General features: G+C 40.6%; 1 protein-coding gene across 1 annotated transcript in view; it reads left to right on the top strand.

The window, feature by feature from the left end:
- Positions 1-20,746, top strand: part of bcl11bb (BCL11 transcription factor B b) — a 37,333-nt gene extending 16,587 nt beyond the window's left edge. Inside the window, exon 3 of the mRNA XM_056262648.1 lies at positions 18,212-20,746. Within this exon, the coding sequence (XP_056118623.1) occupies positions 18,212-20,175 (1,964 nt within the window). The 3' untranslated portion in view covers positions 20,176-20,746. The remainder of the gene's footprint in view (positions 1-18,211) is intronic.
- Positions 20,747-23,961: the final 3,215 nt, after the last annotated feature.

Genomic DNA, 23,961 nt, shown 5'->3' with positions numbered 1-23,961 from the left:
AAGTTGTTGCAAACCTGTATGAGTTTCTTTCTTCTGCTGAACACAAAGGAAGATATTTTGAAGAAACGATTGGACCCAAACAGTTGTTTGGCACCGTTGACTTCCATAGTAGAAAAAAAAATGCTATGGAAGTCAATGGTGCCAAAGTTCCAAACGTTCTTCAAAATATCTTCCTTTGTGTTCATCAGAAGAAAGAAACTCATACAGGTTTGCAACAACTTGAGGTTGAGTAAATGATGACAGAATTTTCATTGCATAACAGGATGTGTCGATGTGGCGAAGAGCACTTTTAAAAAGGGGGGTAAAAATCTGCAAATGAAAATCAAAACTAACATTAATGACAAAGTTCCCCTCCACCACATCTGGCAAGTGACAGAACAGAAGTTACTGAATGATATAATGAGGATGAGACTTGTGTCAGTCGATGTAGATTTTGCTTTATCGTTTATTTCATGGTATGTAAATATCCAGCTTTTCTGTTATCAGTTACTGATACAAGCGATAAAAATAAAACGAATGGATGAATAAGAAAAACACGAGCTTGACGTGTTTGGTATTAAAAGGGAATAATCGAATGCAAATTAAATCTCAGAAGTTGATCAACCCGTATTTTAGACATATGTATGATATGAGGAGAATAAAACTATTGGCTACCATCAGATAATTATAAAACCAATGAATGCATGAATCCTTAATCATTTTAAGTGCAGACCTTAAGCTATGATTAGTTGTACAATGCATCTTTTTGCATGGCGATCATTATTTGGAAGTCATTTATTGAGCCAATATGTAATTGTCAGTTTCCACAATTTTTCCAAAAATTTTTTTTTTACAGTGCTATAAATGTCCTATTTATATGTCAAGGTAGAATAAAGTATTTAATCATCAAAACAATTACACGCTTCATCTTTTTGCTGATCTACAAGTCATCAAATCTCAAATCTGGTCTCCATAGTGTTTGATGGACAGTACCAATTTCAGTCTCTCTGACCAGCAAAATGCAAAGCCATGATGCCTGGGCACTTAACAAAAACCATACCCATGATCCCTTGCAACACCCATGCCAGCATTTCTGTTGCAGGGTGCCTGTGGTTAGAGCCTCTGGGATTTCAGGCCTGCTTATATTTTGGGATCCGTCCAAATGAGACCACCCCTTCGCAGTCTGATTGGTGCTGTCTGCCGGCAGGGGTCAACCTGGTCCATGTTGGACGCATTATAGAGCAGGACAGCGCTGCATGTGCGCTCCACGCTGAGCCCTGGAAAGAGTTAAAGTCTCCCACATGAAGGCATCAAACGCTCCACATACCACTTTATTGTAGTCATATGGCAGCAGATTTGATATTTTTCCTTCCACAGCAGGGAATAAAACTCGCCACTAATTTGGACTGTGAGCGTCGCCACTAAATTTCAACATGTGCCGATGGTGTTGACCAGATGTGTAACGCTTTTTCCCCCCCTCTTCCTTTCTGTCTCACTATCGCTCTTTTGTCAAATTATCCATGATTGGGTTCAAGTGAAATATTTAAGAAGAAATTGCAAGGATGGTGAGATGACACGACAGTAGTTCGTAAACGTTGGATGTAGTTTGCACTGCTACCAATGGGAACACTGCAGCTCTATTTCAAAACCTACACTTATAAGCTGGTGTGTTAGTCTTTGCTGGTTTAAAGGATTAGTTCACTTCAGAATTACAATTTCCTGATAATTTACTGCACTGAAACTGTCATTTGGACCTTCAACCCATTGATAACCCGTTGAAGTCCACTATATGGAGAAAAATCCTGGAATGTTTTCCTCAAAAGTGAGTAAATTATCAAGAAATTTTAAATCTGAAGTGAACTAATCCTTTAAGCTGGTCTCTAGGGTGGCAGGATATATTGCAATTAAATCAATATTGTGATGATATGATTTATGGTTAGAGATTGGTAACCCGAAGGCTGCGGGTTCGATTCTCAATACCGGCAGGTGCTCTTGAATGAGGCACGTAACCCCCGATCGCTCCCTGGGCGCCACAGTAAAATGGCTGCCCAATGCTCCGGGTGTGTGTGTGTCCACAGTTTGCAGTGTGTGAGTGTTCACTACTCACTACTCCTAATGTGTGTGCGCTAACTTGGATGGGTTAAATGCAGAGAACAAATTTGTACAGAGAATGGGTTACCTTACTTGGCCTTCACATGTCACTTTCACTTTCACTTTTCATGATACAATGTATCATTCTGCATCTCGGTTTACAGTAAATGAACCACGAGACGCTGAAATAACGTATAATGGGCTGAATGTGTGCATATTATGAACACAGTATCGCGCTTCACTCTGAAACCCACATTGTAGGCAAAACAACAAAATAAAAGCACGATGGTTGAATATTTGAAATTTAAGAAATTAAGACGGTAATTGTCGTACTGTAATTTGATAGTTCAGTTTCATTTGGAATAATATAGTTGTAATTTTAGAATTATTTGTTTTAAATGCTGATCATTTTTAACATTAATTTTCACTACATAATTTGCACTACATATATATTGTTTAAAGTCCCCCTGTGGTGAAAATCAAGCTTTTAATGTTGTTTATATGTCTATGCAGTGTTTTTAATATGCTTTAAGACAAACCATGTGCAAATTCATAAGTCGACAGCATTGCTGAGTATTTTTATTTAAAACTGCAGTGAACCAAAGACAGTCTCAAAATCACGGTTTGAAATCACTGGTGTTTCTGACGTCACAAACTACCTTGTAACCAATCAGGTCAACGTGTGATCGTCAGCGAGTGGATCTCTGAGCTGAGTGAGTGAGTGGAGGCGGGGCTCATTTGCATATTCATAGAACCGCATATACTAAATGAGGCAAGGGTGTAGAGTTACATTCAAGCTATTTTCAGGTGTTTGTCATGCAGATGCACTCCCCAACAAAATCACCCCAGAATGATTCATTCTTTCCAAATATAACTATTTCGCAACATACAATAATCGCAATGGCATTTTTTTTCAATATTGTGCAGCTTTTATTGATCTCTCAGCCTGTCATTATCTGGTCTTCCGGTCTGAACAGCTAAGTCCCCAAAACCCCTCTAAAACCAGGCTCATCTTAGGCTGGTCTAAACTGTTACTGTCACATCTATTCATTTAAGTAAAACGGACAAGTCTTAATGCATTGTGTTTATCTTTCCCTTTTATTCACTTGACAAAAGGATGTCTCTACCAGTAAGACATTACAATAGTCTTGGCACTGCAGGGTGAGAAAGCGTTTGCGTGGAGAGTTATTTGCCAAACACTGACTACAGTGTCACAGTCAGGCAGCCAAGCCACACACACACACACACACACACACGCTGCTGCCCAGAGGAGAAGACTCTGGCGGACTCTCTCAAAACTGCAACATGTGCAATATATCTACTTTAATGTCATCTTCCACGTGGCACAGTTTATTGACAACAAACATTTTATGTGTTTAGATTTAGAAAATCTCAGAGTCTGTGAACATTTGAAAGGATGTTAATAAAAACAGTGTCATTATCAAGACGAGATCTTGTCGACTGCACTGAATTATACTGCAGTAAACAGCAGTTTTCTACCATTGCTGTGGTTTAGTGTCAGTTTGGTGGCAAATTTCTGTCATTGTGTGTGGAGCCCTGCTGGGTGGCACCGTAAAAGTTGGGCTTTTAAAGGAGATTTAACTTTTGTTTCTCAGTCCGTCTTTATTTTCACAGTATATTAATGTCGTTCTACAATAATGTGGGAATTCCCTGGGAATGAGCAATGTTGTTTGTTTGCACATACTGTCTGTGTTTTTTTTTTAGCATATACTGCACCCATAAATGAAAATTCTCTGAACTCACTTTCATGCCATCCCGGATTACTTTCTTTCTTCAGATGATTTTTAGAAAAATAATCCATGTGAGTCCGTTTAATGCAAGTGTGCGCGACCTTCAAAGTTGACGCTTCAAAAACCACACAAAGCAAACATTACGGTAATCCACACAACCCTAGTTGATGAATAAATGTCTTCTCGAGTTAAACGATTGGTGTGTGTGAGAACAATACTTATATTTTATACCAATGGTCCACTTTAGACATTCTACTGACTTTAAGTAACTTTGCCACTACATGTCAATTTATTCTACTAACCCGAACCCTAACGCCTAACCATAACAGTCTACAAATACTCTGAGTTATTTGACATGTAGTTGCAAAGTTACTTATAGCAGAGTGTCTAAAGTGAACCATCGAAATAAATGTGTGCGTTTGTTTGATGTAACCGTTAGGACGTTGTGAAACAATTAAAAAATGTTCCACTGTTATACGGTAGGGGGCGCTATTACGCAACTTCCAAAAGAGTACTGAATCTCCTGATCAAAACACAGGCAAAATAAAAGCAGAAACAAGCAATAAAAGCATTGCTTATGCACTTTGTAATCTTTTAAGAAGAAAAAAAAGGAAACTTTTCCACATTCGTGTTGATAAAAAAAAGAATGCGTAAAGCAGGGGCTGTTCTTTTTTTTGATATGTGGCATGTTCAGATATTCATACAACCAAATATTCTGGTGGCCATGACATTTTTGTGAACATGATCAAAATGAATATTAGTATTTTTCTTACACACATCTCTCTTTTCACGGTGATTTATCAACTTGGGTTGTGTGGATTTCCGCCGTGTTCCCTTTGCGTGGTTTTGAAGCATCACAGAGAGGGAATATTAAAAAAAACCTCTAATCTGGGATGGCATGAGGGTGACTAAATGAAGAGAGATTTTTCATTTTTGGGTGGACTATCCCTTGCACACATTAAAGGAATAATTCAAATCAAATAATGTTGCAATTCTTCCAGGTCACTTTGCACTGCATTCTGGCATACTTTACTGGGAATTTACAGTTGAATGTCTTTGTGTGAGATCACAGTTTTTTTATTTTTTTATTAGATGTCATTTTGGTCTGTTCCCATCTCAGAAATCAGCACAAAGTACTTGAACGAGAGTCTAGTACTCCAAAACAAGTGGAAGGGGCTGCTCTGTCACGTTGATAGTGGTTGATGACATTACAGTCCGAGATTTTGCAGGATGAGAGCCGCCATGATAATTCAGCATTAAACCCTCCCTGGCATCCCACTGAATGAATAAACCCTGGATCTTATCAGTTTTTATTCATGCCAGTAAGGCTTGTTCTTGCATGTAGTGTGCGGCAGATGTGGCCCTCCCGGTATGTTTGCTAAAGGCATTGGCTAGATGAAAGACTGTTCTTAACCATAAGCTATGCGGGGAGCTGTGCCAAAAAAGCTGAAAACGCATCATTGTGAAAACAGCCCTGGGAGAAGCTGATCTCCCCCAGCAGAGGATGAAGAGGGCTGAGGGCGAGATGACACACCACGGAGAAATCGGCTCTCTCTCTCTTTTAACTTTTGTTCTCGTGAATATGACTGGCGTGAAGCGGTTAACCGTCGATGTTGTCAATCAGATTATAACTGTAGATACAACACTTCTCTTTGGAATTTGCATATTTCTAAAAGTAGTCCTTGGATGGAAAGTGTATGCAGTAAGATCAATTGCACTGGTTCATTTAGGTCACACGATATTTATAATGCACAGTAGGAAAGATGTAAAAGAACAAAGGTCTATTGTCTGACTAGAAAAAAAAATCATAAATAATAGAGGAGGGATTTCTGGGATGCTGGTTAGTCCTAGAAAAAGCTCCGAGAGTTATAACAATGGATTTTAATATTAAGTTGGGTATTAGGCACGTTTGTGTGTGTGGTCTGAAACTGAGTTGGATAAACATGCCGTAATATGTATAAATAACAATTATAATGCACATACGGACATTTGCCTTGAGATGAACATAGAAAGTATTTTATTTTCAACATGAGAACTTACATTATTATAATGTATTTTAGTGTATGTGCATGTTAAATGCAAAAAAAGTTATGTTTAACATTATATTTAAAAACATAGGCTATAGTATTCATATTCCATTCTGAACATATAGTGCAAAACTTAACTTAGGCAGATAAAAGAGTCCACAATAAATAGCCAATATAAACAATATCTAACATTGATAGATTAGTGTGTGTGTGTGTGTGTGTGTGTGTGTGTGTGTGTGTGTGTGTGTGTGTGTGTGTGTGTGTGTGCGTGCGTGCGTGCGTGCGTGCGTGTGTGTGTGTGTGTGTGTGTGTGTGTGTGGTCTGAAAAAAGTGTATAAACCTGGTATTTAAGTATAAATAACAATTAAAATGCACATAACATTTGTAGTGAGGTAAATAGAAAGTATTTCATTTTCAAAGTAAAAATTAGAACTCATTGTGTATACATTACATGTTATAAATGTATTTACATGTTAAATGCAAAAAATAAAAGAAAAAGGGTCACACTTTAGTTTAGGGCCCAATTCTCACTATTAACTAACTATTAATTATGACTTTTGCTGCTTATTAATAATAGCTGTTAAATTCAGGTATTGGGTTGGATTAAGGAATGAAGAATATGGTCTTGCAGAATAAGGCATTAATATGTGCTTTATAAGTGCTAATAAACAGAAAATATCCTAGTAATATGCATGCTAACTAGCTAGTTGATAGTGAGAATTGGACCCTAAACTAAAGTGTTACCAAAAAATGAATAATAAAAATTAGACAAAGACAAAACGCCACACCGGCACGCAATTATGCTTTTCAAGAAATAGTGCTTCTAAATGGGTTAATATTGGGATAATCTGGTGCTGCTGTCCCTTAAGATGATTATTGTATGCTTAATGATTATTGTACTGGTATTAATGTGTGTAATAGTGTAAATCTAAAACATCATCGAGGCACTATTTTTTTGGATGATTTAAGACATGCTAATTTGAATATTGCACACAATTTAGCATGTATATTCTGCAGCCAAAGCGTTAGTCTTGAACTACATGCTTTTGATTTGGCATCGGAGCTTGTGATCTGTGCTAGGGATTCTGGGTACTCACTGATTCTTGCACCAGTCGTAGCGCTGCAGCGCTGGTCCTGCTGAGCGCAACAGAAGTGGAATCCATTCACATGACTGGCATGTGTCGCAGATCCCGGCACATGAGGTATCGAAGGAGCTGTTTTACAGGGCCCTGATTGTTTGGGAAGGCGCGCTGAGACTGGGGATTTTTTACAGTGAGCTTTAAATGGGTATAGAAGCCTGGGCCCAGCTGGGGACCATTATAGTAGACGTAATCCAAAAAAATACCAGGGCAATTATTTCACATACGGGACAGCTCTCCGCTCTTTTCTGCTTCCCTTGCTCACACACATGAAAAATCCAAAATTGTATGTTGGTCCAGGCTGGTTTATGCTAGTGATAGTACTGGTCTTGCTGGAGACAAGCAAACCTGCAACCAGCATCCCATGCTAGTGCCAGGATGAAAAACATATAATTACTTAAGAAGGTATATCTTAAAATTACTTAAGATATATAGTCTTTTCTAAAAAAAAAAATTAAGTCAAGTCTTCATTTATATAGCGCTTTTAACAATATAGACTGTTTCAAAGCAGCTTTGCAGTGATAATAGGAAATGAAAGTAACAGAGATTGTTTTGGCTTTACAGCAGCTCTAGAATAAAGTTATTGTCCAGCTAAAGTTAGTTTTGAAGACACCGTTCTAACAAAAAACCCTTAACGCGCTCATCCGCGCAACAACACACAACTGCCTGGTGGCTCGAGAACGCAAACCTTGAAATAGATTCCAAGGTGCAAGCCTTGAAGAAAATATACATATATATATAAAAAATTTTGGAATCCAAAAATGAAAATTATGTCATAATTTACTTACCCTCAAGTTGTTCCAAACCTGTATGAGTTTATTTTTAGTTTATCTGCTGAACAGAAAAGAAGATATTTTGAAGAATATGGTTAACCAAACAGTTTGGAACAGAATTTTCATTTTTGGGTGAACTATCGCTTTAATTTAAAAGGAAAACAATTTTATTTAGCAAACTTTTTTTTTTTTTTTTAAGTGTGAAGTCACTTAATTATGACACATTTTTCGGAAATCAAGACTTATATTATGTGATTTTGCTTTTCATTTAAGAATGTTTAGATATTTGTTCTAGGAAATACGATAAAAAAAAATATTTCTTTTCTAAGTGTAGTCAGATTTAACGTTTAATAAAAACGTTTGTGTCCAGACCTGAGCGGCCACGAGCAAAATGTCAGAATTCAAACGGTTCACTTCTGGGAAGTCCTGCGACAGCCGAACAGAGATGAATGAGTATGCTAACGGATGTTTTTTTTTTTATCGATCTTTACTTCTAAAAACATGTCAAATGGAAAGGATTAAATGCATCTAAAAGGCAAAACTATTTCAAAGTAACAACTTAACTAACGCGAGGCTATTTTCATTCCGTCTCATGTCAAACATACAGAGATTAGCTATTAGCGCAAACCGCTAGATATATACGGCTGGGAGATTTTGATTGTGATCCAGGGTACGATTGCGATGACATGGAGCAATGTTTGCTTTGAACTGGTCCCTCGCTGTCCCCCTATTTGCTTTTTTTCTCTCCACCCCGCTGGCTTTTCCGCGTCTCCCTTCAGCCGCAAGCACCAGTGTCATCCATCAAGTTTCCTGCAGCTCTTCTTGAACGGCCTTTTCACGCCAGCCAGATCTTAACACAGTGACGCACACTCCAAGCTATGATTCAGACTAGTTGCAATGCCACAAAACGCTGTGCTAATGCACTTCTCTCTGTTCTCACCGAGCCAAGAGTCATAGCTCTTACTGACAGAGAAGTCTTTCCAGTTGTTTTTCACTGTCCTTTCCCGTCTGCGCCGTAGGACGTCTTCGCTCTGGCAGTATCAGATGATGACAGGGCACTCTAGGGTGGCATGTGTTTTCATTTAGATGGTTACGCTACCCTTGGCTGGCCTGTTTCTTCATGAGACTGGCAGGAGGAAGAGGAAGGCTGATGTGGGTGTGTCATTATGGATGGGATAGGTATGAGGCTCATGGTGCACTGCAAAAAATAGTATCTTAAGATCTTTAAAGCAAGAGAAATTTACTTTAACACTATATACATATACTATATGTTTAAAATATGTTGGAAATCATGTACAAATTCACAAGATAATGATATTATTTGCCCAATAAACGAGTTTAGAGATCGGTTAGAGATAGATCTGGGTCGCTAAAGACCCGAATATGTAATAATGATTGGCGAAACATTCATGCATTAAAGAGTTAATAGATCTAAATAATACAAATGTATCTTGTTTTATTGATGTTTGTATATTTGTACCAGAAAACAAGGAAAATACTGAAATACTGATCAGATTTTTTTTTTTCTTTGCAGTGCAGGCCATGAGAATTGGCCTTCACCCAAACTGCTGAATGGATATTGTGTGTTAGTGGGTTTTGATGGATTTATTATGGGGGTCAAGGTGTTCTTTTCTTTTCTTTTGTCTTTTTTTGGTTTGTGACAATGGCTGAGAAAATATAAGTTTATTTGTTTTCGTAGGTGTGGTGTGACTGGGTGTATGAAGGTGTTTTTGCGTGTATATGCATCAATATGCTTGTGTGCTGTGTGCAAACTGTGTGAGACCACAGTTTGTGATGTCCCTCCTCTGTGCTCCTGCAGATGGAGACAGATTGGAACGGTTACTGCAACAGGCCTGCTTTCACTTAGACGGGAGACATAAGTGTGTGTGTATGTATGTGTGTGTGCCTGCCATAACCACTATGCCTGCCACTATCCTCTGTGGCTTCTCTACACACACAGTTTTTCCACTGTAGATTGGGAGTCTTTTCATATACAGTTGTCCGTCCTTATTATGGCCAGGAATCACAGATAACTCTAATCCACTAGACTAGAGCACTGAACTATGGGAGGATTATAAAAAAAAAAAAAAGTGAAATTGATAACAGTAATCACTAGTTCAGTTTTGCCAGAGGCTTTCACACTAAGCACCGGGCTTGTGGTTAGCAAGCTTGGTTCCTTGTTGGGCCAACAAACATTTGCACCTATCCATCCATCTGTCCATCCATCCGTCCATCCGTCCATCCATTCATCCATCCGTCCATCCATCCATCCATTCATCCATCCGTCCGTCCATTCATCCATCCATTCATCCATCCGTCCGTCCATCCATTCATATATCCATTTTTTTTTTTACTTTTTTTTTCTCAAGCAAATTTACCTTTATTTAAGCATTTAGATATTGTTCGTGGAAAACAAGAAAAATATTGATTAATATCTTTGTTTGTTAAAGGGATACCCCACCGTTTTTTTAATATTAAACTATGTTATTCCCTTAACTAAGACGAGTTGATACATACCTCTCTCGTCTCAGTGCGTGCACTCAATCGCTCTGGCGCGCGAGACACTTTGATAGCACTTAGCTTAGCCCAGTTCATTCATTAGGATCCAAGCAGAGAAGCGACCAAACACCTCCACGTTTTCCCTATTTAAATACAGTTACACGAGTAGTGTAACTCGACCAAGAATGGTGACACAAAATAAAACGTTGCGCTTTTCTAAGCGTGTAAAGTGGATAACTATAATGTATGGCGGATTACCATAGCAAGTCCTTCGACTCGGCGCATATATATCTATGGACTCGGCGCAGTAATATCATCACTCTGGAGAGGGAGAGGACTTTTTACGAGTGATGATATTACTGCGCCGAGTCGAAGTGCTCCCAAGCACTTGCTATGGTATTCCGCCATACATTATAGTTATCCACTTTACACGCTTAGAAAAGCGCAACGTTTTATTTTGTGTCACCATTCTTAGTCGAGTTACAAGCACAACTTACAGGTCCCACCCCCTTGCTCTCTGCTGCGCTACAGCCCTCCCTCCACAGCTCGTCCTCCACAGCGGAGCCTGTCGTGAACGCGCAGGCTAGTAAACAGGGCCACCCATAACAGCGGATAAAAAGTTATATGGCACATTCACTAATAGGGACTAAACGTCAACAATATGCTTTACATTGACTATGGCCTGCCCATACTTTGACTACAAACTTGGTCCTCAAATCATTATGTATTTTCCAATAGCCTACATGTAACTTTATAACGTTGCACTCTTTATATAAGTTATAAATAGCTAGTAAGATAACGTTAATATAACGGTAACTAACGTTACAGTATGTAAGTAATTATTCTAGCGATATATAATGCTAGATAAGGTGTGCTAGTACATTATTTCAGCAACATGACAAGCCAGTGAATTAGCAGGTTTCAATTGTTGCTTAGCAGAGTGCGTGACATTTTTTCTACATGTTATGAGGCTAAAGTTTTGACACCGAGTCAATGGGCTCTGTGTAATTCTTTCTTTTTCGCTTGTTTATCGTCATCAGTCTTTTTCCTTTTACCTCTTTGTTTTATGAGCAGGTGTCACTCGAGAATTGGCAGTTTAGGTTGCTTCTCCGTCATAAGCACAGCTGCAGCACACCGGCAATCTTGAGTTTGAACGACGGCTCGCGCTCCGGCGCTCGCGCTGTGCAAGAGAGGGGTGTGATCAGCGGTACACGAGCGTGATTGACACTGCTAAGACACTCCTCCTGGCTCTGATTGGTTGTTTCTGACCGGGAGCGTGTATTTCTTGCAAATGGCAATAGGACCACTGGGAGGAGCCAGAGGAGCTTGATTTTTACACAGATTATCTGTCTCATATTCTACTGTCAGGACATAATGACAGTTTTAACAAATACATGTTTTCAAAAGTTACCTACAGGAGCTTTAAGTGCTATCAAAGTGTCTCGCGCGCCAGAGCGATTGAGTGCACGCACTGAGACGAGAGAGGTATGTATCAACTCGTCTTCGTTAAGGGAATAACATAGTTTAATATGAAAAAACGGTGGAGTATCCCTTTAACACCAAAGTTTTAACACACACATACACACGAACACATAGACACAGACACACAATTCGCTGCAGGCTGTGGAATTCAACATGAAAATATCAGACTCCCCTCAAGAAACTGGTATAGTGGTTTTAGCCCCAGCATGTGGTCTGGCTTTCCACTCATCATCTTCCTGCCAAAATCATTCATTTCTTTGTCATAATCATTTATCAAACACAATATCATGGTCTGTTAAGGCTCACAGCTCAATCAATGTACAGTCTATCAAGTCTATCTATCACGAGGACTGAGAGAAATCCAGACGGACAAAGATAAACAGTAAGAAAAAGATAGACAGTGAACCATCTATAAAATTCAAGTTCAAGTATGTCATTAAGTGTTCAAATTTTTAAATCTCAATGTTCAGTGTTCAGAAAACCTGTCGGTAAACAGTCATTATTTTTGCAGTTCCATTTGGTACCACTAAAGGCATAGAAATAGCAGGGTACATTTACACGCTACATTTTCAGGCTCCCAACATGCTGTTGTCGTGTAAACGAACGGCCAGAACGCATACAAAGTTTAAACAGTTGTGTACACCGCCCCTAAATCAGGGGTGTCCAATCCTGCTCCTGGAGGGCCACTGTCCTGCAGAGTTCAGCTCCAACCCCAATTAAACACACCTGAACCAGCTAATCAAGATTTTACTAGGCATATTAGAAACCTTTATGCAGGTGTGTTGAGGCAAGTTGGAGCCAAACTCTGCAGGACAATGCCCCAGCAGGATGAGTTTGGACACCCTGACTTCAAAGAATCAGTAATACTTTAAACGTTTTTTTTTTAATAACATATTTCCACAGTACTCTTCCCATTAGTAGCGCATAGATATTGTTTATCTCTCTCAGACACAAACACTCGCATCCAAATCACATCAGCAGTCCCTAGAGTGTGTTGGTGGCACAGACAGCAGAGTTGCACTACACAGAATGCTGCACCTCTGTGTTTCTCATTAGCATAGTGGTCTGGCCCCCTGATTAGCCACGATCATCACAAACAAGACATCAGTGATGCGAGGTGAGGCCCCACAAGCCCCTGGGAGCCCAAGATCAGAGGCATGCTAATGAGGGCCCGTGTTACTGCGGTGTGAGGTGTCAGCCAGGCTTGTGACAGGTGCACAGAGGGGACGTTCGGGATGGGAGGGGAGGGTCCGGAGGGGAGTGAAGGCGTGTCGTAGTCCCCATGGCATCACCTCGTCCTTTGTTCTCTATGCAAATGTGCCGCTGTGGCTTTCGACAGCTAGGAATGTAGCGGGTTCAAGGGGCAGAGCTGTGAGATTGCCAGGACCGAGTTGTACACACACACATGCACATATTGTTGTTGCATTGCTATTTTAGAATTGTGACATCATCATACTGGTTATATGCATTTACATGCGCACGTATGTCCTTGCATTGTGATTTAATCTAGAGTCATTCGTACACGCTCTTGTCTTTGCACACACAGAGAAGAATTTGCGCCGTCACACGAGTTTCACGCAATTGCACACGCTCATTTGTCTCTACGTTGTGACATCATCAAACAAGTCACATGCATTCGTACGTGCACTTGTCTTTGTGATATGATTACAGAACACGTTGCATGAATTTGCAAAAACTTAGATGTGTTTCATGCAACTGAACAACACACATAGATGCCCTTATGTTGCTGTCACGCCAGCTATTTGCACATGCTCATATGTCCTTGCATTGTAACATCATCAAACACGTTTTACGGATTCGCACATGCACTTGTCTTAGTTCGCAATGTCATTACCAAACGCATCCCAGACAGGCACATAGTGTCGGCCCAGATCCGGCCCACACGTGGATTCTGGGCAGACACTATGTTGCTGTCTGGGATTGCATGTATTTGCACTAGGGCTGTCAGTTAAACGCGTTATTAACGGCGTTAACGCAAACCCATTTTAACGGCGTTCATTTTTTTATCGCGCGATTAACGGTCTTTTTGGCCTAGCAAACTTTGTAGTTTTTTCACATGCTTTTGCAACAGGACGCGGCATGCGGTGCGCTATGAGACCCATTCATTTCAATGGCTTGCGCCGCGCGAGGACGTTTTGTTGCTTCGTCGACCAAAGCGCAAGCGGATCTAGCAAGACCGGAAACAAAACACCAGGCACGCCGCACACACTCGTTTGGGCTTGCGAGCCGGCCAAATAGTTGGTTAACGTTACATTTTGAGTGGATGACGAGCGCGAGACGCCAAAATGGACGCCAATAAGATTCTGAATGGAAAGTTTACTTTGAAAAAGTTGCCAAATGGTTCCATTGACAAGACCAAAGTGATCTGTGTGTTTTGTCGTTGTGAACTGAGCTATCATCATCGCAGCGCGTCCAGTCTGAAACACCACTTGATGATGGCCAAGCACACACACACACACACACACACAAAGCTGATGCGAATCCTCCGCCCCCCCGTCAATATCAGGACCTCGTCAGTATTTCTTTCACCCTTTTATTGATGTACAGTGTTACATTGTGTGAGAGATTATTTGCTCCAAGTGAGAATGTTAGTGTGAAATTGAACACAGTATATGCCAATGTTGTTTTCAATAAAAAACATTTGCACAAAGCAAGCCGATCCACTTTTCCATGTTGATAAGAGCATTAAAATGAGAAAAAATAATGGGACAAAAAGGAATCAAGAGACTTTTAGAATAGATAAAAATGTGCGATTAATCGCGAGTTAACTATGACATTAATGCGATTAATCGCGATTAAATATTTTAATCGTTTGACAGCACTAATTTGCACACACGTAGATGCCCTCGTTTTGTCCTCGCATTTGCGTATATTGCTCTTGCGTAGTGACATCATCAAACGAGTCTCACACACACATCCTTGCCTTGTGACATCATCAAATACGATTCACACATGCACGTCTTGCAATGTGACCAACAAAACAGTTTCACGCATTCGCACTTGCTCATATGTCCCTGTGTTGTGACATTACCAAACAAGCTGCACATTATGCCACACACATATGTCATTGCATTACGGCAACATCAAACGAGTTTCACACATTCGCACATCATCCCATGACTATTCCATTAGTCCAGCTTCGGTAAGTGATTGGTTCACGGTCGGGTAATGCTGGAGACAGCAGTAGCTAACGCTAATGTTGTTTCCCTCATGAAACAGCAGTGCTCTCAAGTCTGCCAGATTTGTCCGCAGATAATTAAAAAACACCCTCCAGCCCCTCCTCCTCACTTCTCTGTCACTGCATTCATGCTCTTAAAAGGAAATTAATTGCCACAAAATGTTGAAATCAACATATCTAAACCCAGGTTGGAGGTCCCTGAGGATGGACTAATTTGCCGTGAGGTTTTGTAATACTAAACCCAAGAGGGTGGATAAGTTTAGTGTAAAAGCCCCTCTGCGCACACACACACACACACGTTTGTCATTAATCACATATCCCATACACACACACACACACACATACACAAAGACATGCACGTAGACATCCCAGCACTTGTTTAACACAACGAGAACGCTACTGCAGAGCTGTTAGCTTCATGCAAGCCAACAGCCAGCTCTGTAATATAACAGCCACAACTCAATTTAGCTGTTTAACCTGTAATCCCGGCAATATTTATTGAAGTGCAAGAGGGAAGAAAATTAGGCTATTAGGCCCTTGCAATTGAATACATTGAGAGGAGAAAAGACACTCTGTTAACTGGCAGTTGACCTCTGCCCGCAGCGAACGGTTTCATGGACGCGGACCGCGGTAATTACTGCAAATTGAATCACAGAGCGAACAGCGATGATTCTATAATGAGCACTTTTATTGGCTGGAGCGCTTTGCTGTGACATGGCCCTCCCAGGCCTCCATAGTGTGGCACACATACACAGTAGGACCCAATGGACCATGATCAGATGGAGATTTGTGTTCCTGAGGTGCCTGATGGGTAATTTCACACCATCATGCCACAAGCTGCTGTCAGAAGACATGGATCTCTGATGGGTCATTAGCATATCCTAACTTATTCACTATGGGTTTCTCTCTCTCTCGTTCTGGCTTGTTTGGAAAGTTGATGAAATTTGTCTTTGGTCGTCATTAAGTCTGCCTGTCTGTTAGCTGACACGGTCCCTTAGTAACATATGGTGTTTTTTGTATGATGTGATAGGATGCAAATTGCAAAAGCTCAAGCACACACGAGCGCACACACACACAAATGCATATATTAGTGCACGAACAAATGCTCCATTGCACCCTTTTTGTCCATCCCATGTTATGTTTAGTCCTGTACAGCCATCAGAGGAATATGGGATGTTAATGAGGCTTTTTTTGGAACTAGCGTTTGTGCAGAATATGTCCGTTGTTGATTTTATCCAGGCTTGGGCTCCTGTCCAGGGCCTCAAAATGAAAATGAACAGCCTGTGTGTATTTTAGTTTCTCTCTCTCTGTTACTCTCTTAGCGTCCAAAATCCCTCTTGCCAGGTGTCCATTTAAAGGCCAGCCAATTCAAACACAGGCTGTGGACATGTCATACACAACCACTTACATGTGGTCTTCCTCTCCACTGCATCAGTCAGGTGTTTTTCGGACAAACCTCAAGTCATATCGGCAAAGAACCACTCTCAACGAAATATGATGATCTTAACAAATCCTCAATATCACACCTTAACCATAAATACATATGGTTCTGTGGGGACATAATTGAACTCTTATTTTTTTAACAGCAACTAGTAGCAAGTGCAAGTATGGATGAGAAAATATTTTAAATTTGAATCAGTTGGCATATCGAAGTCAATGGCTCCTTTGCTAACCGGTTTGGATCAGAATGATTTTTTGTACCTACATTATATATTATGTTTCACAATTCTCAACATATTTACTCTATTTGGATCTATTTCTATCTGCGAGGATTTCCAGTCAGGATTTTGACCGTTTATTTAGACTAAACACGTAATTACGCATGTGCACGCCGTCAGCGTTTTCACAGGTTTGCGTTTTTAAAGCTTGCGCAGAGATAAAAAATCATAATAATTTCAAGGCTTGCACCTAGGAACCTATTTTAAGGTTTGCGTTCTCGAGCCACCAGGCACTGTTGTTGCGCAGATGAGCGGGCCGGAGCCCGTTAACGGTTTTCTGTTAGAACGGTGTCATGCAAGTGACCCCCAAGTTAATAACTAATGATCTTTGCAACTGAAGTGAATCGATCAAAACTAACTTTAGCTGGACAATAACTTTATTCTAGAGCTGCTGTAAAATCAAAACAATCTCTGTTACTTTAATTTCCTATTATCACTGCAAAGCTGCTTTGAAACAGTCTATATTGTTAAAAGCGCTATATAAATGAAGGTGACTATTTACTCCATTATTTTTACTCCATTGAATTGTCAAATTTTAACCCCCCCACCAAAAGAAAATATTATCCCCAAAATATCAAATTTTTTTATAACCACTGGGCTTCTTAAACATGCGAAAATAGTACATGGTCTATATCAATGCATGAGTTCAGGTGACACTTCTATCTGTACTAACATGCAATGTGATTTGCTTTATATTATGAAAAAAACAAAAACTGACATGAATGTCTTCGTATGGTTAATATTCTTTTTTTTAAGTGTGAAAGCAAGCATCATGAGAGCATTGGCATGTATTTGCAAAGTACATTTTACTGAAAATATCATATCACAAAAATATAAGTGTATGGGGGACTGTCAGTAGCTAACTATGTGCCTGACTTTGTCAATGTATGGACCTATCAACGCGATTCCATTTCATTCTCTTTCTTCCTTAATCCTCTCTTTCTCTTTCTTGCCACAGAATTATCTCCATATGGAAATAGTGAAAGGTGGGGGTGTCGGGGTTTTGAATGGGGAGTTCTATATTAACGTCTGGCTGACATTAGCATTAGCACAATGCGTTGTGGCCTGTGGGCGATACCTGCCATCTGCATTAGGCTCCAGCCCTCTGGGAGCTTCCCTGCTCTCACTAACCCCCTAGTGTGACTCAGATTCTGGGTGAGTCACATACAGGCAGATCCTCTTTGACACAGCTTTAGAGAGCAGCCGGCCCTGCCTCACAGTAGATAACCCGCTAGGCTATCAGAGAGCTCTTGTCTCCCCTCTTAGGGTGATGTAATTTTCATTCAATCTTATAAAATGGCTGTCGCCGCAGCGCAATGAAATGTCTTTCACATGTTGCCTGTTTAATTTTTAAACAGAAATGATCCATGAACCTCACCATAGAGGACTCTTTGCTTTGATTACATTTAAAGCCATCACCGAGAACAAACAGATGCGCAAATGACATGGAAAGCTATTAAAGTGTGCTATCTCAACCTCCCCTCGCACCAGATCAGAGAGTTAATAGCTAATATGTATATATTAATTACATCCCCTTGTTTTGTGTCTTCCAGGAAGAGATGAGCCCTCCAGTTACATCTGCACCACTTGTAAGCAACCCTTTTCCAGTGCATGGTTTCTGCTGCAGCATGCGCAGAACATCCATGGGATACGCATCTACCTGGACACCCACCCTACTAGCTGCTCGCTTACCCCTCGCATGGCCCTTCCTCCTCCACTGGGGGCTGATGCCTTGCCCCGTTCCCCTCTAGCCAGTTTTCTGGGTGATGGCAGCAACCCTTTCCAACTGTTTCGTATGGGTGCCCCACTGCTAAGAGAGCCTCCACCACCCAGATACATTGAAACCCGCTTGCCATCTACCCCGCCCTTTGTAAGCCCTCCGCCACCCCGTCATCCTCTGGAACGCCTTGGCCCAGAGGAGATGGGTCTTCTGTCCCAGCATCCAAGTGCTTTTGAGCGAGTGATGCGGCTGAACCATCAATCAATGGGCATTGAACCATCCATGGGCTTCTCTGACCGTCTTCGTGAATTGGCGGGCAACAACAACAACGGTGGTCCGACTCCCCCTCTTTCTCCTAACCGTGTACCCCCTATGCATCGGCTTCTCAGCCCCACTCTCTTCCAGCCTGGCTCCAAACCTCTACCTTTTCTAACCACACCCTCACAGCCACCATCAGTTCCATCCAGAGGCCATTCCTCATCACCACTAAATCAGGTCGGCAAAGCCAAGTCCTGTGAGTTCTGTGGCAAGACTTTCAAGTTCCAAAGCAACTTGATTGTGCACCGACGTAGCCACACTGGCGAAAGACCCTACAAGTGCCATCTCTGTGACCACGCATGCTCGCAGGCCAGCAAGCTAAAGCGCCACATGAAGACGCACATGCACAAGTCAGGCTCCATGGGGAGTTCACCTGAGCAGGGAGGGCAAGACTCAGCTGGGGAGGGGCTGAAAAACAGTGAGGACAATGGCACAAGGGAGGGATTGGATAACGAGGAGGAGGAAGAAGAAGAAGAGGAGGAAGAAGAGGAGGAGGAAGAAGAGGAAGAGCAGCAAAATGGGAGCAGGCCTGAGTCCAACCTGAGCATGGACTCGGAGTTGAGCAGAAACAGAGAGAATGGCCCAAGACCCTCCCCAGAGGAGAAGCCTCTGGCCACTGACAGAGTGACAGAAAGCCAATACAACAACCTCGACAATCACTTGAGACTGCCACCGGGCAGCAGGCCATGCCAGGAGATGGACACCGTTTCGGCAGCCAGGGATATCGACAGAGATAGGCGGCCCATGGTGAATGGCAGAGGCTGCGGCCCGAAGGATTCCATCTCAGCGATGTTTCACCGGAAGCCAGTGCCTATTTCCAGCTCCAGCCTCTCTGGGTCTTCTGCCAAGAGGATCAAGATGGAGAAGGATATGGAGCATCCGCAGGTGCCCGTCATATCCCCGGAAAATGTGTATTCTCAGTTGCTTGCCGGTTATGCTGCATCCCACCACTTCATAAGGGAGCCATTCCTGAGCTTTACCGACTCCAGGCAGTCGCCTTTCGGCACTTCTTCCGAGCACTCTTCATCTGAGACAGGCAGCCTGCGCTTCTCCACCCCTCCAGGGGAAATTCTGGAGGGTGGTGGGATGTCAGGGCGAAGTGGTAGCAGTACACCTCACCTCCATCTGCGGGGTCCCGGGCCAGGGAGACCACCCAGCTCCAAGGAGAGTCGGCGGAGTGACACCTGTGAGTACTGTGGGAAGGTGTTCAAGAACTGCAGCAATCTGACCGTGCATCGGCGCAGCCACACAGGTGAGAGGCCTTACAAGTGTGACCTGTGCAGCTACGCTTGTGCCCAGAGCAGCAAGCTTACCCGTCACATGAAGACCCACGGGCAGTTTGGCAAAGAGGTGTATCGCTGCGATATTTGCCACATGCCCTTCAGCGTGTACAGCACCCTGGAAAAACACATGAAGAAGTGGCATGGAGAGCATTTGTTGACCAATGAGGTCAAACTTGAGGAGTCGGACAGAGCTTGAGACCACTTTTCAATGCACTGCATTATGGGTTTAGCTGGATAGCCTTTTTCTTGACTATATATTTTTTGGAGTGAATTTTTTTTTTTTTTTTTTTGTGAAAACAAACTGCCACCTGAGAAACAAGAACACAGGGAAATGTTAGTCTGCGGTTCTAAAAACGCTTCCTGCATTTCCCAGCAACTAACAGAGGAGTAGTCCATTGGGAATTCATGGAGCCTTTCTACTGTGCAATAATTTCTGTATTTATTGGATTATTTGTAATGACACATGGCATGTGCAGGTACATTATCGATGGGTTTCTAATGCATTCAGTTCCTGAAATTATATTTCTACACACCCCATCTTATGATATGACAAATACTGAGATTTTGGCTGTCAGCCAGTTATGTGTTCTAAACTAGTTTCCTCAAAGGAAACAAATGGGTAATTTCTAAAGAAGAGGTCGACTTCTAAAAATCTGAGAAAGTTTTCATGTTATTGTTGCTGTCAATGGCCCCCACTCATTATGGGTTATATTCAGTAGATAGACGTAAAGCACTGAATGTCACTTTGACAATAAAAATATTCAACAATTTTAAGGGTAAAAAAAAAAAACCCAGGGATGTTTTAAGGCAGCTGATGCAGTTTGACTGCATCCGAATGATTTTCTATTGACGACATTTTAAATGAAAATAAATTAAATTAAAGTTCATCAACCATGACAACAAAAATGACAATATTTCCTCTACATTATTATGATCCCTGTATATAAACAGTGTTGAGGCCGCCAGTGTTGCATTCCTGACATATTTTTTTTTCATATCCCAGATTTTACTTTTAAAGATGAAAATGTTTACATTCGCTCAAATTAACATCCATTGCCATTTCTTCCACCCTCATCTATCTCTTAAATTGCGTTTCAGTCACCAACCTTGTACAAGGTCAAATCCTTTCATTTGTTATTGGTATTATAATATGTTTATTGTGCAGTCTTGACTAATTCAGACTGGAAGTCATAAGTTTCATAAGCTCAAATTGTTGCATTTACTATTAAATTATCAAAGGAATGTGTTCATTCACAAATGAATCAACTCTGAAATCAAAAATGATTTTGCACCAATATAAAGCACAGGTGCTCACCTGAAGAAATCCTACGAGTAAACGCACACAGGCCATTCATTTGTAGCAGCGTTCTATGCACCATCCTGTGCGTTGTTGAAACTGCAATCACTGAATTGTGTTGGGACTCTCTGGAAGCCCTGGGTGACTGCCTGTCCTCTAAAGGATCCTGGGATTAAATGATTTCCTCATTACGACCTCTGTTCCTACACACTGAATCGCCTCCACCTGTCTCTTTTCATCACCAGCTCAAATTCACACGACAGCCATCCCTCGGCATACACCACTGTTCTGTATCTGCATATTCACTATTCACAACATCCTGCCGTTTATGCTCATGACTTTTTACAGTTTACATATTATTTGTGACTTGATTTGAATATAAGCTAAGGCTGCTCATGTTTTCGGCTCGAAATTAGTCAGCGGGGCACATCATAAAGAACTGAACAACACAAGGATGAGTCATTTTTTAAAATATGGATGCATAGTTTATCACCTACTCTTCAGATACTTTGCAAACCTCTCTTTGCGTAAATGACAGGAAGTGGCCATAACTTGAAAGAAAATCAGGAGGAAATGTGTAGTCAAGAAAGCATGTTGAATTTAAGTGCTACCAATGGCTTTCGGAGACAGACATAACCAGACAACACGGACGTGCCTCAAATTAATATTCAGCCTTTATCTTCTGATGTAGATCTGACTCTTGCTATACAGCGGGGGAGGGGAAAACAATCCATGAACAAACGATCACTAACCAGTGTCATTTGAATGAATTAAGAGGAATCAAATCATATAAACTTGTAAAGGATGATTGTCCGTTTATTTGGGAAATGTAAAGTGTGCTTCATTTTTGAGGGAAAGTCTTAAAGCACAGATTTGTTTGAGAAATTACATTTCTTTACTGATTTATTTAGATGGACTAGAGAATTATTGACAGTGGAGGTAAAAAAAAATCAATTGGATTTAAAAAAAAAAGAACTATGACACTGTCTTTAAATGATGTTTACAGTGTTGAAGTAAGAATACTGAGCTCTTCTGTATATGTGTTTTAAATGAGACAAAATGTTTTGTCCTCTGTTTTTCTACAATATTGAATATCATAGCAGGGTTTTCTCCTTTTTCCCTTTGTTTTTTTTTCCTTCCCCCCCATTTTTTGGTGCAGGTATTTCCGTAAATTTCTATGGATATATGCGCGTGTATGTTTTGTTCATTGTTAAATGCTCAATGTATTTGTAATTTCAGTGGCATTTTATGAAATGATGCAAAAAATCTTTATATTTTGCAGTCCATTATGAAATTGTGAGTCTATTCAAATGTTTTGTCACTATATCTGTTCATAATTTTGGTAAATCCATCCACAGGAGGATGTAAAAAAATAAAATAAAAATAAAAACAAACAAGAAAATCATCTTTTGCTAATTATTATTTTTCAATGTAATTAGGTGGGACGATCTTTTGTCTGTGTTATGTGATTGTGCAGAGAATTATATAACCATTATAAAACAATCTATTAAAAGTACATTGTTTCTCAATCATGCCCAAATTCTGTGCTTTCCATTAAAAAAATTCTGGATTCCATTTTAATAGTTATTTTAATTTTTTTAATTAATAAAAAGCATGTGTAATCAATTGAATTAGATTTTTTTATTGCAATAATAGGGCCTTTTTTATTTTATTTAGTTAAAAAAAAAAAAATTCCGCTCTTCTGATTTAATACAAATCTATTATAAAAAGGTAGTAATCAAATGACAGCATAAAACAATTTATTAATATTTTAAAATGTAATATATTTGGCAAAAAAGGTTTACTGTTCAAATTAAAACAAAGAAGAAAAATTGTGATCATTTCTTAAAGTTTTAATTATTATTATTTTTAATATTATATTACTTTGAGTGGTACATTTTACTCTACAATGGTACTATATTTCCGTCACAATCCCTTCAAGTTAAACTTGTTGTGAAGACCTTCGAGTTTCTGTGTATGACGAATGTTTTTTCTTATGTGAAATGCTGGTGAAGAGACTCTCATGTCCTCATATAGTGGGACGGCAGACGCTGAAAACACCACGAACTTCAAGCGTGCTTGTGTATGTGTAGAAAACTAAACCGTGCCATTCACTCACACAGAGACACAGAACAATGAAGAATATTCACAGACACTAGTTCATATCACGATTCGACTAAGGGTACAGTCATTTTTTATGACTGAATTCCATGATTCCTTCCCCTTTTTCCGGATTGCGAAATCATAGGGCCCAACATTAGATAGTCTGAAGAATCAGCAAACACATTTTTATCAAGTCTAAATGCATCTCTTTGTTCGATTATAATCCACTTAAACTGGCAAATTAATCCCAACAGGGCTGATTTGCAATTGGCCTTTGACCCAAGCACTTCACTAATATGTAAAACCTCCATCTTCTTCACTGCACCTGCCCTTCCTCCTCTTTAGTCTGAGTGCAGAGCGCACGAAATCTTGTCTGACCTCTCTTGACCTCTCTCATCTTGCCTCGTCCCGTCTTGTCTTTTGTGAGGCAGGTGGGTCTTTTGTAGCTCCAACAATGTTTCATGTTGGGGAGGGGAAGCACTTAAAAACTCTTCAAAGAACATTTACACATGGCCAGTCACAGCATAGACGTTTCCTTCTGAATGAGCCACTCATGTGGAGACCCACAAGCTAAAAACAGTC

The sequence above is a fragment of the Rhinichthys klamathensis genome, unplaced genomic scaffold (assembly GCF_029890125.1).
Source record: "Rhinichthys klamathensis goyatoka isolate OS25496 unplaced genomic scaffold, OSU_Roscu_1.1 h1tg000196l_1, whole genome shotgun sequence".
Lineage (NCBI taxonomy): Eukaryota > Metazoa > Chordata > Actinopteri > Cypriniformes > Leuciscidae > Rhinichthys > Rhinichthys klamathensis.
This window is presented reverse-complemented; position numbering and strand designations above follow the sequence as displayed.